Source organism: Macaca thibetana, chromosome 12, assembly GCF_024542745.1.
Source record: "Macaca thibetana thibetana isolate TM-01 chromosome 12, ASM2454274v1, whole genome shotgun sequence".
Classification (NCBI taxonomy): domain Eukaryota; kingdom Metazoa; phylum Chordata; class Mammalia; order Primates; family Cercopithecidae; genus Macaca; species Macaca thibetana.
In genome coordinates this window covers 19,697,615-19,713,534 of record NC_065589.1, presented here as the reverse complement: position 1 = coordinate 19,713,534, position 15,920 = coordinate 19,697,615, and the positions used below count along the sequence as shown (strand labels likewise).

The following is a 15,920-nucleotide window of genomic DNA, read 5'->3' as shown; positions in this document are numbered from 1 at the left end:
GACTAAAAATAGAAACAGAAAAGAGTACAGCTGGCTCATATACTTTGTGAGCTATCAGAAACACTTAATTTTTTCTTAGGTATTTTACAAAAATAAGAAGAGAATGAGGGATTATGTAATAATGGTACTTAGAGAAGACTTCACTGACATTCCTTCTAAATTGATCCAAAAAGATAATAGAAACACTCATTTATGTCCTTGTAAGTTGACTTACTTTTCTTTTCCTCTTTCTTAATGCCATCTTTTGTGTTATTTCTTACTCTAGTCACATTTTTTACCCTGTTTGTGTATGTGTATAATATTTATTTTCTGATTTATTAGGACATTTGCATCATGCTGTATGTAACAAATTATGGTCACTCTCTTGGCTGGGATTTGTAGGCTGGCTATTATGTTACTCTTCTCTTAGTTTCCCCATCCAAACTGTCCCTCTCCTTTCATCCTGTTTATTAAAGGCACTACTGCATACCAAATTGTTGAAGCCAAAACATCAGGGGTGTCTGATTTACATCTCTTACAGCCTCCTCCCGCCTTTTTTTTTTAGCAGGCCTCCTTGCTTCCACACTTGCCCCCAACTATAGTTCTCTCACACACAGCATAAAAAGGATTTTTTTTGTTAATCAGGCCATCTTACTCACCTGCTTAATAAGACCCCGACTTCTTTCTATAGTGCAGTGGAAACATTGTGATTTTATGGTTAGTCTCTGGAATGAGTTTGCCTGGGTTCATATTCTAGTCCCATCACTTATTAGTTACATGATTTTGAACAGGTTATATTTACTCTACATCTCCGTATTCTCATGTGTAAAATAGGGATAATAATAGTAACAGTTTTTTACAGGTATGATTAAGAGTTTAGTAAGTTAACACTTGCAATGTCCTTAGCATGTAGTAAGCACTAATAAAGGTTAGTTACCCTCATTATCATTATCATGATTATTACAACCATCCAGATCTCTTGAATATTTTTACTCTATGGCTCCCCTCAGACTAATTTTTTCACCATGATCTTCAGTTGCAGAGAGAATGGTTAAATGAAGCCAGGTGTAGTTTACTGAAGAAGACAGGAACGTGTGTAATTTTGAAATATTTCTAAATAGTGAAAGTAAAACAAGTCCTAGTGCTTAAAGAGGTTTTCGATACGAGACAAGATTACCACCTGTAAGTAGAGAAGGAAGGGTGGAGGGTGTGTGTGTGTGTGTGTGTGTGTGTGTGTGTGTGTATTTTAAGACAGAGTCTCACTCTTGCCCAGGCTGGAGTACAGTGGTATGATCACAGCTCTCTGCAGCCTTGAGTTCCTGGGGTCAGGTGATCCTTTTGCCTCAGCCTTCTAGGTAGTTGGAACAACAGGCATGTACTGCACGCCTGGCTAATTTTACATTTTTTTAGACATGGGATCTTGCTGTGTTGCCCAGGCTGGTCTCAAATTCCTGGCCTCAAATGAGTCACCTGTCTCAGCCTTCCAAAGTGTTGGGATTACAGGCATGAGCCACTGCACCTGCCCAGAGGAGGCTATTTGAATAGAGAGAAAGTTTCAGAGGTATTTCAGAGGGTGAGAAAACAAATAGACCAGGGATGTATGATAGGATTGCTTCAGGGTGTGGAGGTCCTGGATTAAAGGTTGGCTGTTCTGCAGCAGTGTTCAATGATATTGGCAAGGAATAAATAGTTTAATCTTGTCTTGGGCTAGCCATAGGGACAAAGTTAGGATTAGAAACTTTTCCAGCACAAATCAGATAAAATATAGAGTGGGTAGTGTCCTCTAAATGAAATATTTATGAAAAACATAATTACTAGATGATTCCGTGGTTGAAAGAATTAAAATCATGAGCTTCAGATTTTTCTATTTTATTTTTTACATATGTGGAAATCTTCACGCTCATTTGATTCCTTTGCCACATGGTGGCATCATTGCATGAGTTTACATATTTGGATTATACATCAAACGCCTTTTCAGAACACACCTAGTCTTTGAAATTTAGAAATCCTGTCATTTACATGCTAGAATCTGGAAGGTAGTGCATTCTTAACCTTTAGAGTGTAACATTCTTAATAATTGTAATCCAGTTCCTGCACGTTTTGGCCAAGTTCTCATCTGTCTTCTCACCCCCACAGAGCTCCTTTTGAAGTCATTGGAGCTCCCTGTGCTGAGCATTTCATGGGGGTGAAGAGCAAGGTGAGAGTTTGGGGCCAGTAAAGTAAATAAGTATCATCTTAAATGCAGTTGCTTTATCCATCAAAATAAACATTTATTTCTTAAATACATAATTGCATGGGACACTAGATGGCAGCATTTATCCTTTTCCATTTTTATCTTTATCCAGCCTCTTCTAGAAATTTCTTAAATGTTTATATTGATAAAATGAACATGGTCAGATGATTTTAAGGTGTTTGAGATGTATGTTACTGACACAGCCGTGTTTGGGAATTAATCACCTATATGTTTTTGCAGAGAGAGGAACTTTTTATACAATCTGTATGTAATTAAGGATTTTATACAATCTATATGTAGGGTTTTGTCTAAGTTGAGGAAACTTTCTAAAGACAATATGTTAAAAAACTTTAAAAGGGAGTTTTTACTAGTGCATATTTGATATTACCAGCACTTTTGATAAACAGATAAAATACTGAAAGCCTGGTGGTGCCAGTAAGCATTTAAGGCTTGAACAGAGGGACTTTGAATAATATAACTAGTCCACCTGGTTGTGTAAACAGAAACTTGTTTACTTTGCTTTTGCTTATCCAGAGTTTGATACTGCAGTTCAAGTTCAACAATCATAAAGATTTCTGTTAGCTTGGGTAGAGAAAGTTTCCGTGAATCATATTGTACCATCTGATACTGACATTTAGGAATTCCTGAATAGAGAGAAATTAAAATTTTGGCATCTGTGGTACTTGGTACTAGGCTAAATATTAAGTTAACACCTAAATCATTTAAATAGATGAAATTTGTAAGTAGACGATTAGTATATGACCATTTGGCCAGGCAGTTGACTTTTAGGATCCTATCAAACTCTCAATATTTTTGAAAACCAAAAATAAAGCCAAAAACCCCCCAGTTACAGTATAAGATTTAAGTTGTATAGAAGATGTCACAAAATAGCTCATTTTAAAAATGTATTTTTCACTCAAACTCAATCTCTAGCTTTTTATTCAAAAAATAATTCTATGCAAACAACTTTCTGGTTCATCATAACATTTGGACGATATTCTGGTTTCTTTTTGTAAATTATTATTTTGATTACATTAAAGGGTATTTGTCTTTTGTTTTGTCAGGTTATTCTTGGACAGTATAATTGGCTCTCCTATGAAGATGTCTTCGTTCGAGCCTTGAATTTTGGGAATGGCTTACAGATGTTGGGCCAGAAACCAAAGACCAACATCGCCATCTTCTGTGAGACCAGGGCCGAGTGGATGATAGCTGCACAGGCGTGTTTTATGTATAATTTTCAGCGTATGTAGACTTTCTTACCTCTGGAAAAATGAACTAACAGATATTTATTGAAATACTTTACTCTGAAGAGGTTAAAATTCTGATGTTAATTTTCACCCAGTGTCTGGTTAGTGGAGAACTCTGTTGTGACTTGGAATTCTTGGTGTATTTTGGAAAATAAATCAATTATATGACAAATTGTACCAATGAATGTTGCAGTGAGGCTTGCACCTCTTAATAGGAGACTTTCAGGGTCTTGAGAACTAGACCTACACTTAGGGGCCATTGTTCCAATACCGTTTCTCAGGAATCCTCTTTAGAAGTTACTGTCGTTTTGTTCTGTCATCTCTATCAGTAACAACAGTTGACCTCCAAAACGCTTCCATACTGAAACCTGGTGAACTTCAAGGTGCTGGGTTAAACAATAGAGTTTTCATATTGTAGTTATTTGAGTGGTAATTGTGGTGGCTCAGTCTGTGAGATAGTTCTGGAAGTGTAAGTTCAGAGGTCTGAGTGCCAAAATGTGACGGTAATTTGTGGATGTTTAGTCTCATCTTTCAGATGAAACAAAATACACTTTCACCAGATTTCTTGCTGTAAATTCCTCCACTTTTTTTTTTCCTTTTTTGAGATGGAGTCTCGCTCTGTCACCAGGCTGGAGTGCAGTGGTGCAATCTCAGTTTACTGCAGCCTCTGCCTCCCGGGTTCAAGCAATTCTCCTCCCTCACCTTCCCGAGTAGCTGGGACTACAGGCGCATACTGCCACACCCGGCTAATTTTTTGTATTTTTAGTAGAGATGGAGTTTCACCATGTTGGCCAGGATGGTCTTGATCTCCTGACCTCGTGATCTGCCCGCCTCGGCCTCCCAAAGTGCTGGAATTATAAGCGTGAGCCAGCGCGCCTGGCCTCCTCCACTTTTTCTTTTAAACAAACATTCCATTTTTGTTTTCACAGGTTTGGATTTACATTGTTTCTTTTGAGGAGCTTTAAAAGAATTATTTTCAAAGTCATTTTTTGTATCTTTTTTTTGAGTTAGGCAGAAAGTAAATAAAAATCTACATTATTCATGTTATGTAATTTCAGCATTTCTGACGATGTTTGTCTTTAGATATTTTTTAGAATAAACGCTACTGCCACTTGTTTGTGCTCTTGACATACACTGTAAATCTGACATTCAGTGTGTCATCCTATTTGTATATGTTCTTTTTCACATTATAGAACCAAGTGGTCAATAATTAAGAGTTTGAAGTTTTAGAAATCAGTTATAATTTCTTCACAATATGGTAGTCCCATAGTAACATTTGTAAGTGAAACAAAATAAAAATTTAAATATCTTCATCTTTAAAAATTGGAAATCTTGGGGCATTTAGGGAAGGATGAGTAGGTGTAATGTTGATTAGTATGATAAGATAACTTTAAAAAGCATAACACTTATAAACTATGGATTTAACAGTTTAGGGCTCCCAATATTTTATTATGATTCATCTCTACATTCAGAGATTTTATATAGAGTTAAATGTTTTAATATTTGACTGGCTGCTTCTTTTCCTTTTAGTTGTTACATTATATGCTACTCTAGGAGGTCCAGCCATTGTTCATGGATTAAATGAAACAGAGGTGACCAACATCATTACTAGTAAAGAGCTCTTACAAACAAAGTTGAAGGTGAGGACTCTAGTTACTAACTGTCTGATATTTTAGAATTTTCAGTGTCATGAGCCCTATTATTGATACTTAGTTCTTTTATGACTTTTGAGTCCTTAATCTTTGTGGAATTTTATGAATATTATACTTTATTTTTTCCTTTAGAAAATAAAAAGTAGATTTTGTATATATTCATGTATAAGTAATCCAGAGTTATAAATTGTTAAGATACTTATGTTTAAATTGAAGAAATTATGACTACTTTTTCTTTTATTGTGCTCATCTATTTTCTAGTTTACTTGTAGTAAATTTGTAGTTTTGATGGGTTATATTTTAAACTAGTAATTTTTATTTTACTTCTGAAGCATTAAGTAACTACAAGTTTTCAGAATTGTTTGAAAATTAAAAAGGGAGCCTTTTAATGAAATTACAGTAAAAAGAGGTTTCTTTGGTCTCTAGACAACTCCCAGAAATATCTGGGCTGCTATTTTCTTTTTGAACAAGTTTACATGTGAATTTTCTCCTCCTTCCCCCATATATTTTTATGTAGTCTCTTGAAAATATGAGGGGCTTCTGGTTTCTCTACAGTTCAGGCAACATGTGTTTACATGCCCATTTTGTAAGGCAGTACCGTTCTTGATCAGGGTTTTACCATAGGCCAGGGGTACACACAGTGAATCTAATGCTGTGAAATAATTTAAATTCAGACCAATACTTACCCATCTGTAAAAAGTGATATTATGCCAGGGTACCCTTTCTTCTTTCTTTTTTGAGGCAAGAAGTTACTTAACAATTCACTGAATATGGTAAACTACTTTGCTTATTTGCTAAACTGCTTGAAAAATAATGAACACGATGAATGTTGGTGTATTTCTAGGATATAGTTTCTCTGGTCCCACGCCTGCGGCACATCATCACTGTTGATGGAAAGCCACCAACCTGGTCCGAGTTCCCCAAGGGGGTCATTGTGCATACCATGGCTGCAGTGGAGGCCCTGGGAGCCAAGGCCAGCATGGGTATGTTACACTTTTCTGATTCCTTACGTGTGCTTTCTGGTGACCACATTCTCCAGAATTATGCCAAAGTTTTGATCCTGAGGTTAGCTCAAATGACACATCAGTTTTCTAACATCAGTTAGGAAAACAGTTCCCTCTAGGTACACTTGAGTCTTTAAAGAAAGTTTTAAGAAAAAAATATAAACATTAATCATTCATGTTTTACAAGTAGTATTTATTTGAAATTTAAAATATTTTACATTATTCAATTTTTTTCATTCCCTTTTTATGATAGTTTTGGGTGGTTTTAAATTTAGTTTATAAATAATACCATTAATCTTGTCCTATGTGAATTACCTGTAAGTAGTTTTAACAGAATGGCTAAACCTGGAGGCCTCCTTTTACTCCCTGCTCCAGTTCTTCCCTTTCCTGGGATGACAACCTTACCCTCCAACTAGCACAATTAGGCATGGTGACTCTAGAAGTTCCTACTCTCAAAAAAGTGTCAGAAGATGTTAGCTAGTATACTAGTGTTTACAGATACTGCAAAAGCTGCTGGGATGCTGGAACTGTATTTCCTCTGTAGTTGGAAACAGTAATTAATTAGATATAAGCATTCACTTAGCTCAAATTTTAGGCACCTGGAATTTGAGTGGTAGTGGGATATTTAGATGCAGATATATTGTGGACAGTGGTGTGTACAAGTCTAGTACTTGAGTTATGTTTGGAGTTAGAGATTTGGAAGCTGGAAGGGGTTTGGCTTTAATTATAGCTGTGGGAGTAGGGAGTGAGGTCACCAACAGGGAATGGTGGCTTCAAAGGGTACCAAGGACTAGTCAGAGAGGAAAGAAGAAACTATTTAGTAGTATGTGGTTCCTGGAAGCCAAGGGAAAGGAGATCTTGGTGAGTCATCAGCAGGATCAGGGGCTGCATGCAGAGGTCAGATGACACAAGGATGGTAGTTTCCAAGAAGTGGTGGTGTTGGAGAAGGGTGCTGTGGATTGAAGGAGTGAAGGGCTGATTTGGAAGTAAAGACTTTCAAGTGTAAATATTATTTAAGAAATATATCTTGACTGACAGGAGAGGAAGGGTATTCTATTAGGAGTACGTTTAAATAATTTTTTCACACTCATTTAGAAGTCCACATGTAGAGTATTTCTGGGAGTGGTTCAGATGTATCAACAATGCCAACCATGACCTATTTCTCTTTGTTCTTCTGCTGTGCCACCTCTATAACTTGTCAGCTATTGTCCTTAGGCTGGTAGTCTTCTGATTTCAAATGGTTCACATTGTCTTTTAATGCAGGACTCTGGGTGTAACCAAGTTAGTCAGCACTCTGAAGCAGTGAATGATTTTTAGCAAACACCTAGATACTCTAGTCTAAACTACCTTTATTTCTTAGTTGAATTACTGGGATAATCTTGTCTCCCTGATACTTTTTTTGCCTTTCTAAAGTTAGCCACACAGCAGCCAAAGTGTTCTTTTTTTCACAGATAATAACATACTCTTGTTCAAAACAACATTGCTTTACATCCAGAACGTACTCCAAAGTTCTTCCCATGGCCTTTGAGGTCCTATGTGTGGTCCCTGCTAGCCACTTGACCGTTGTTTCTTGCCACTCTTCCTCTTGCTCACTCTGTTCCAGCCACACTCCTTGCTGGTCTTTAGATATGCTGAGCACATTCCTACCTTTGGGTCTTTGCATTTCCTTATTTTCTTCTAATTAGAACATTCTTCTCCCAGTTCCAGGGTTTTCATGGCTCCCTTCCTCACTTTATTCAGGCCTTTGCTAAAGTAAACTCTACAGAGACGCTGTCTAGACTTTTCCATCCAAATAGCATCTATTGTCGTCTTCTCACCTTGTCTTGCAGGAAAACTTGCTATGAAGTTTTCTTCATAGGTTAATCTGTTTGTATATCCCGATAGAATATATCTCCCATAAGTGCAGGGACTTGATCTATTTTGTTGATCTCAGTATAATTAATATTTGTTGAATTGAGTTAACTCAATTTGATTGAGTTATTTGATTGAATTGATAATGAAAAGAAATTGTTGATACAGCTGAATCTCATAAAAGTGTATGTGTTTGTTTTTTCTCTTCAATGCAGAAAACCAACCTCATAGCAAACCATTGCCCTCAGATATTGCAGTAATCATGTACACAAGTGGATCCACAGGACTTCCAAAGGGAGTCATGATCTCACATAGTAACATTATTGCTGGTATAACTGGGATGGCAGAAAGGATTCCAGAACTGGGGTATGTCAGAATAAAGTAACATTGAGTAGTTAAGTATTTATGTCTGTTATAATGTTAGCATTTGTGTCATTTTATTAACATAAGGCTGAATTAGTCCTTCAGAGTCTGTCTGTAGTAGGCATTTCCTTAAAAAATAAAAAAGAAGATTAAAATTAATGGCAAAATAGTTACAGTTGTGAGATTGAAAATATATCGTATAGATACATTTTAAAAAGTACAGAACTTAACTTTTTATAGTTGTAAATCCTTTAAGTTATTTTAATCAGCTTGTATTTGCCACTGTCGTTGTTTTTATATCTAAATACAATTCAGGTGAACAGGTAATTTAAATTATCCACTCAGTATTTGTTGAGCTTCACTATTCAGTCTCCGATTTTTCTTGTTAATACAAACTCCAGTGGTAGCAGCGGAAGGTAGAGTGGAGTGGGAAAGAGACTGATGGAAGAAACCAGATGGAAGTTTGAGGGACTGTCAAAGAAACATTGCCAGAGATGCAGTCGGTATTCTGATGACTGATAGGGTACAGTGGTTGGATATTTTTGATGCTTTTATGCACAGAAATTACAAACATACACGCACATACACACATAATTGCTATGGGATTGAACTTGGGGATGGAGAAATGTCTCTTATGTATGCATACATTTCAGAAAAAATTAAGTGCAACAATTTTCTTACAGGTTTTTCTCAGTTGCCGTCTATATTTTGGTTGTGGGGGCAACTCTTGAAGCATATACAAATACATACACATTTTCTATATATTAAGTTCTCATTTATTACATAATCCAATTCCCAGAACAAGAGTCTTATCTGTAAAATTTCTGGCAAATAGCAGTGGGTTGGCAACCCACTAGATGTAAAGACCATTTCCTCCTTGGATGATTTATTCTGTTCTTCAAAAGAACCCTGTATTATTATTTGTTTAAGCCACTCCTGCTTCTGCCTCAGTACTTTTGCTTCAGCAGCGCTTAGAATTCCTGAGTGCTTTTAAGTAGGACTGGAAACAGCACTCCTTCCTGAGCGTGTCTGTCTCCTTGCTTTTAGGTTGAACTGTAATTCTTTTTCCCTAACATCCCCAGGGTCTGTCTGTCCTCTCTTCATCTCTTGCTCTCACAAACACACGCACACTTGACCAACAAATTGATGCCTGGGGCCCTTCCATGTGCTTTCAGGCTTGCTCCCATTATAGGGCACTTTTGGCATAGATGGCTCCTGACTTTTGTTTCTGATGCCTCCCTTTTCTTTTAGAGAGGAAGATGTCTACATTGGATATTTGCCTCTGGCCCATGTTCTAGAATTAAGTGCTGAGCTTGTCTGTCTGTCTCATGGATGCCGCATTGGTTACTCTTCACCGCAGACTTTAGCAGATCAGGTAAGTTCAGTGTCTGTGACTTGAAATACTAAAAAATCATAATGAATTTTAATGCGTTTTTTTCAGTCAGTATGACAGTGTATTATGACTGAGCAATGGTTCATTTTAAAATGAACTTTAGCCTTTTAAGTGCTTCTTAGACTATAAGTACATTAAAATAATTTATAATTGACTTTTTGATCTAAGAATATCATTGAATTTTAAAAATAAGGATCACTTTCTATAGATCACTTTTTCTTATTTTATAGTCTTCAAAAATTAAAAAAGGAAGCAAAGGAGATACATCCATGTTGAAACCAACACTGATGGCAGCAGTTCCGGTAAGAAGTGACCCTTATTTAATATTGAGTATTAAAGAAGTGTCACCCGCTACAAGGCATTAGTGCTAGTGAAAAATATATTGTTGACAAGGTGGTTTATGTAGGATTTATTCCTTATTGATTATGAATATTGCCTTAGGTGCTACAGGATTTCTTCAGTTCTGCTTTAGCTTTCTTATTTACTAAGCACTCAACTTAATTTCAGCTTCTATATGTAATTATCAGCTCCTTTCCCTAAATGCCTTCTTGTTAAAATAAAAAATTATTTCCATGACATCTGTTTGTGAATTCATCGACACTTGAAGCCTGTTGAGAGCTAGGAGGGAAAGTGAGAGATCACCTCCTTTTAAGCAAGCTGTATAGTTACCTCCTGAGTCCTCAGGGAAAGTGTGGTCTAAACACCAAACAAAGTGACAGAGAAGCTGGTGCAACTTCGAATGACTTAAGAGGGGCTGTGCGTCCTTACATAATACAGGGGCCTGGGAATAAGTCAAGGGAAATGGGACAGCAGTGATTTTCTGGCTCCTTATAACATAGGCTGAGTTTGTTTGGAAATGATGGGAATTATTGTCAGATACCTAAATGCTTATGTCAAGAATAATTACATAGTTACTTCAAAGTCAAATATAAATAATCAGTAGTTTTATAGTTTCTTTCTATAATTATAGTTTCTTTAGTATCCTACTTAAATTCTTAGTTCACTTAAAAATGACATATAATTTAAAGTTATGGAGGAAACTTTTTTTTTTTTTTTTTTTTTTTTTTGAGACGCAGTTTCGCTCTGTCGCCCAGGCTGGAGTGCAGTGGCCGGATCTCAGCTCACTGCAAGCTCCGCCTCCTGGGTTCACGCCATTCTCCTGCCTCAGCCTCCCGAGTAGCTGGGACTACAGGCGCCCGCCACCTCGCCCGGCTAATTTTTTGTATTTTTTAGTAGAGACGGGGTTTCACCGTGTTAGCCAGCATGGTCTCGATCTCCTGACCTCGTGATCCGCCCGTCTCGGCCTCCCAAAGTGCTGGGATTACAGGCTTGAGCCACCACGCCCGGCCGAGGAAACATTATTTTAAGTTATTAAAGTATACTTCACAGTCATGGAACTAGCCAGCAAAATGCAGCACAGACAAGGAAAACTTCCTGGTGCGATATCGAAAGACAAAGAGCCAAACAAAAACCCCAAAACGTTGCTTGGTCTTTTTGTGAGCAAAGAATGTGGTTCTGTATACTTTCATAAGATAAAGTTAGGAAATTTTGAAAAACCATTTCAGGTGGTTGTTCATTTATTTTGTGAGTAGGTTTTAGTTCAGAATCAGTAAGATAAGCAAAGCAATATAAAGAAGTAATATCTTACAAATTATATGAGTATCTAGATATATTTCTGCTTTTAAAAATTATTTTTGTAGAAACTTTATTTTTAAAGTAATGGTGGTTCTATTTTAAAAGTTTGATCTTGATAGGATACATCTTTTTGAAAAATTCAAAAAAGTTTTTTTTTCTTCTTGCTGAAGCACATCCACAGTTGAAGAATACGTCTTTTAAAATGCCTTAATATTGCTAAAAATATTAATCTGATGCTAAGATTTGAATATGTAAGGCAGCTGTTATCATTATTAACTATGTAAAACTCATTTTTATACATTTAGGAGATCATGGACCGGATCTACAAAAATGTCATGAATAAAGTGAATGAAATGAGTAGTTTTCAACGTAATCTGTTTATTCTGGCCTATAATTACAAAATGGAACAGATTTCAAAAGGACGTAATACTCCACTGTGCAACAGGTAAGTAAAGACTCTCTACCTCCTTCTTTCTCCCCTTGATGATTTAATCATTTAGTTCACATTAATAGCCCAATTAATTGAGATAGTTATAAAAAATAACTTTATTTCATAAAGTCAAGAGAACTCTTTAAAAAAATCCATCCCAGGCCAGGCGCGGTGGCTCACGCCTGTAATCCCAGCACTTTGTGAGAGGCTGAGGCGAGCGGATCACCAGGTCAGGAGATCGAGACCATCCTGACTAACATGGTGAAACCCTGTCTCTACTAAAAATACAAAAGGAAATTAGTCGGACGTGGTGGCGGGCGCCTGTAGTCCCAGCTACTCGGGAGGGTGAGGCAGGAGAATGGCGCAAACCGGGGAGGTGGAGCTTGCAGTGAGCTGAGATCGCGCCACTGCACTCCAGCCTGGGCGACAGAGCGAGACTTGGTCTCAAAAAAAAAAAAAAAATCCATCTTGGCTGAACACGATGGCTCACTCTTGTAAACTCAGCACTTTGGGAGGCCAAGGCAGGCAGATCACCTGAGGTCAGGAATTCAAGACCAGCCTGGCCAACATGGCAAAACCCCATCTCTACTAAAATTACAAAAATTAGCCGGGGTGGTGGCATGTGCCTATAGTCTCAGCTATTAGGGAGGCTGAGACAGGAGAATCGCTTGAACTCAGGAGGCAGAGGTTGCAGTGAGCGAGATCGTGCTACTGCACTCCAGCCTGGGTGACAGCACGCGAGACTCATCTCAAAAAAAAAAAGAAAAGAAAGAAATCCATCTTGACGTGGGAGGATTGCTTGAGGCCAGGAGTTCAAGACGAGCCTGGGCAACATAGCAAGACTCCTCTGCTTAGCTGGGCATGGTGTCACATATCTGTAATCCCAGTTACTTCAGGGACTGAAGTGGGAGGATCATTTGGGCCTGGGAGCAATGACTACACCGCTACACACCACCCTGGGTGAAAGTGAGACTTTGTCTCTTTAAAAAACAAGCAAACCAAAAACCTGTATAACAGTATGAGCAGTTTAAAAAAACCTGCATTGTCATTATAAGTGTGTTTTCACTTAAGATTTTGCTATTTGTGTGTTTATATTTTCTGTGAACACTTAGTTTTAATTATTTTGAGAAATAGTTTCTCTTTTGCTTTTATATTTATTTCAGTATGAATATAATTAAATGTTTTGTATTTAAAGTTTTAAATGATCAGTTTTGTTCTAACCTGTATTTGTATAGTGTTAATAGAGTACATAGATTTATGATTTTATCATGAAATAGCTTAGAAGTTAGAAAATGGAAGTATTACATTCAAAGTATTTTTTATGGGAATATTAATACAGTTTTCAGATGCTTCACATAATTTAGAGCTTTGTAAGTTTTTATCCTGCCTTACGTTACTTATTTCTTCAGTGAGTTATAAAGTCGGCCCTCTGTATCGACAGGTTCCACATCTTTAGATTCAACCAACCATGGATCAAAAATATTCTGGGGAGAAAAACAATAGAACATAACAATACAACAATGAAAAAGACAAATAATGCAGTATAAAAACTATTTACATAGCATTTATGTTGTATTAGGTATTGTAAGTAATCTAGAGATAATTTAAAGTATTTTGGAGGATATGTGTAGGCTTTATGCAAATACTATGCCGTTTTATATAAGGGACTTATACATCTGAGGATTTTGGTATCCAGAGGATACTACCTCTCCTTTTTGATCAAGGCAGCATGCAATCTTTTTATTAGTGTGTTTTCAGAAACATCAATTAGATGTTTAACTGGTTTCCTTTTTTTGATGCTTCACAGATAATTTACTAGATTATTTTTAACAGTAAACACTTCAAAGCTTGAATTAGTGAAACTTTAAAAACAGATTGTTGTATACAAATTATACACATTTCTAATAAAGTACATTAAAGCAAAAATTAATTTGATTTTAATGTATTTCATAAAGATGATAGGATTGTTCAGTATTGATATATGATAAATATTTTATGTAAATAATAATATATAAGTGGCTGTAAGCAAGGGTTTTCCTGTCTCTATATAAAACTAAACCTGACAATTCAAATTTTAATATTAATTGAAAAGCTCTTAAGAGGAAATCATAAATTCTTTACCTTTTTGAACTTCAAAAAATTAAGATTTGAGGCTCAAGAGAATCTCCACATTGGCTGTGTAACCTTGGATAAGTCACTTCATCTCAAAATCTCTCATATCAAAACGGGGGGATTAGTTTCAGTGATTTGGAAGATCCCATTCAGTTTTAAAATCCTGTGGTTCTCTAATTTTTTTCTTTAGCTTTGTTTTCCGGAAAGTTCGAAGCTTGCTAGGCGGAAATATTCGTCTCCTGTTGTGTGGTGGCGCTCCACTTTCTGCAACCACACAGCGGTTCATGAACATCTGTTTCTGCTGTCCTGTTGGTCAGGGATACGGACTCACTGAATCTGCTGGGGCCGGAACAATTACAGAAGGTAGTGTTCTCCATGATCAGAGGCTGGAGTGTGATGCCAGACGTTTTGTTGGGGATATGGGATACGTTCTGCAAATATATAGGAGAAGAGTAGTAAGGTGTTTGTGAGGCAGAATAATGGTAAATCCCAAGTACTATGATCATTGATACCAATTTTTAGAATGTATTAGCTGCATCTAGAGTAAATAATTCATCTAGAGAAGTTTTTATATCAAACTGATATGTAATATTAAAAACCACTTAGCATTCTGGAAAAGAAACTTTAGTAACAAACATTGACTATTTTGTTTATATTTGTTTTCTCACATCAGTGATTAAATTTTTATGTAGGAAAATTAAGGTGCTTTTGTTTATTTGTGTAGTAAGTATATTAAGGCTCAGGTTCAGAAATGTTTATGAGGATTTCTGTAAGTGTTAGAGAGGAGCTAGGTTCAGGTCTAGGGAATATTATTACCAGAGTTTATCATGTGGTTGTGGTTGAGGAGGAGATCTACCAACTAATTAGCAGTTCTGAGATGAATCGCATAGGGCCTCATGTGTCCCTTTTATGGGAGAAAGTTATTTTGCTTTCCGGTACAAGATACAGCTATGCTTCTCCTACTTTGTATTTGCTATATATGGATAGATACAAAACCTCATAACTGATTTTTCCCTATTTGAGTGCTTCTGTATACCATTTTCACGTATTACTTCATTTTTCTGTTTTTTGGTTACGTTTTCTGTGTTTTATGTATTTTTGGAAGCTACTTCTAAGTAATGTTTTGTAGGAAATAAGCAACCTTCAAATACATGCTTACAGGATTTCTTCCGAGGATCCTTAATTTCTTCTATTTTTAAGATTCAAATTGAATGATTAATCAGTAACAATTTATGTTGTAAATGAAAGTCTTTAAAGCATTAAATATCAGCCTTTCATTTCTGATATTTGGTCTTTGAAGAGGAAACATAATACAGTAGTAATTCATAATAGTAGAGGGTTCTTTCCTCACATCCTTAAAAGCTACCAGTCTTTTTCTTCAGCCTGCCTCTTGAGCTATTGCTGTATTAATTTTAAACAGGGTATGATAGCATAAGCTGATGGAACCTGCAGAGGTCTCACTTTGAAATGGTGATACATTACATGGGAAAAGATTAGAGAGGTGTTTTGTACTGCACATCTGTGAGGCCTAATAAGAAAGTAAAATAGATGTAAACCATTGCTTTCATCATCCTTTAGGACAGGGACTTCAAACTCATGAACCAGACAGCTACCTATTTAAATGAGTCAAGTGGGCCCTAATGTAAGACAATGTGATGGGTAAGGATTGATTCTGGGGGAACAGGAGCAGGCATGCCCTGTCTAACGGAGGCTGTCCGTTCTGCTGTTCCCAAAATGTGGGCCCATTGTTGCTGGCGCTTCCACACTTACATCTAAAATTTCCTGATTTTTAAGAATGGCAATAACTAATTAAAAAAAAAAAAAAACCCTCAATGTAGGCCAAAAAGTACGACTCTACAGGCCTCACGGCCTGTGCTTCACCAATATGTGACTTCTGCTTTTAAGGATTCTCTGGGGATATCTCAGCCTTGGGATAAATAATCATTTTTGGTAATTTAGAAAAATGAAGCAATGTATTATCTTACTGTTCTCAAATACCTTTTTTTTCATTTAATTCCTAG

General features: G+C 36.6%; 2 protein-coding genes across 3 annotated transcripts in view; one reads left to right on the top strand and one right to left on the bottom strand.

The window, feature by feature from the left end:
- Positions 1–15,920, bottom strand: part of FARSB (phenylalanyl-tRNA synthetase subunit beta) — an 896,824-nt gene that overhangs the window by 344,944 nt on the left and 535,960 nt on the right. The window lies entirely within an intron of this gene.
- The window catches only part of ACSL3 (acyl-CoA synthetase long chain family member 3), an 81,097-nt gene that overhangs the window by 49,647 nt on the left and 15,530 nt on the right, over positions 1–15,920 (top strand). For both annotated transcript variants that reach the window (XM_050752078.1, XM_050752077.1), the window contains 8 exons: positions 3,277–3,454; positions 4,990–5,099; positions 5,956–6,094; positions 8,182–8,332; positions 9,581–9,704; positions 9,953–10,024; positions 11,663–11,802; positions 14,090–14,262. In XM_050752078.1, the coding sequence (XP_050608035.1) occupies positions 3,277–3,454; positions 4,990–5,099; positions 5,956–6,094; positions 8,182–8,332; positions 9,581–9,704; positions 9,953–10,024; positions 11,663–11,802; positions 14,090–14,262 (1,087 nt within the window). The remainder of the gene's footprint in view (positions 1–3,276; positions 3,455–4,989; positions 5,100–5,955; positions 6,095–8,181; positions 8,333–9,580; positions 9,705–9,952; positions 10,025–11,662; positions 11,803–14,089; positions 14,263–15,920) is intronic.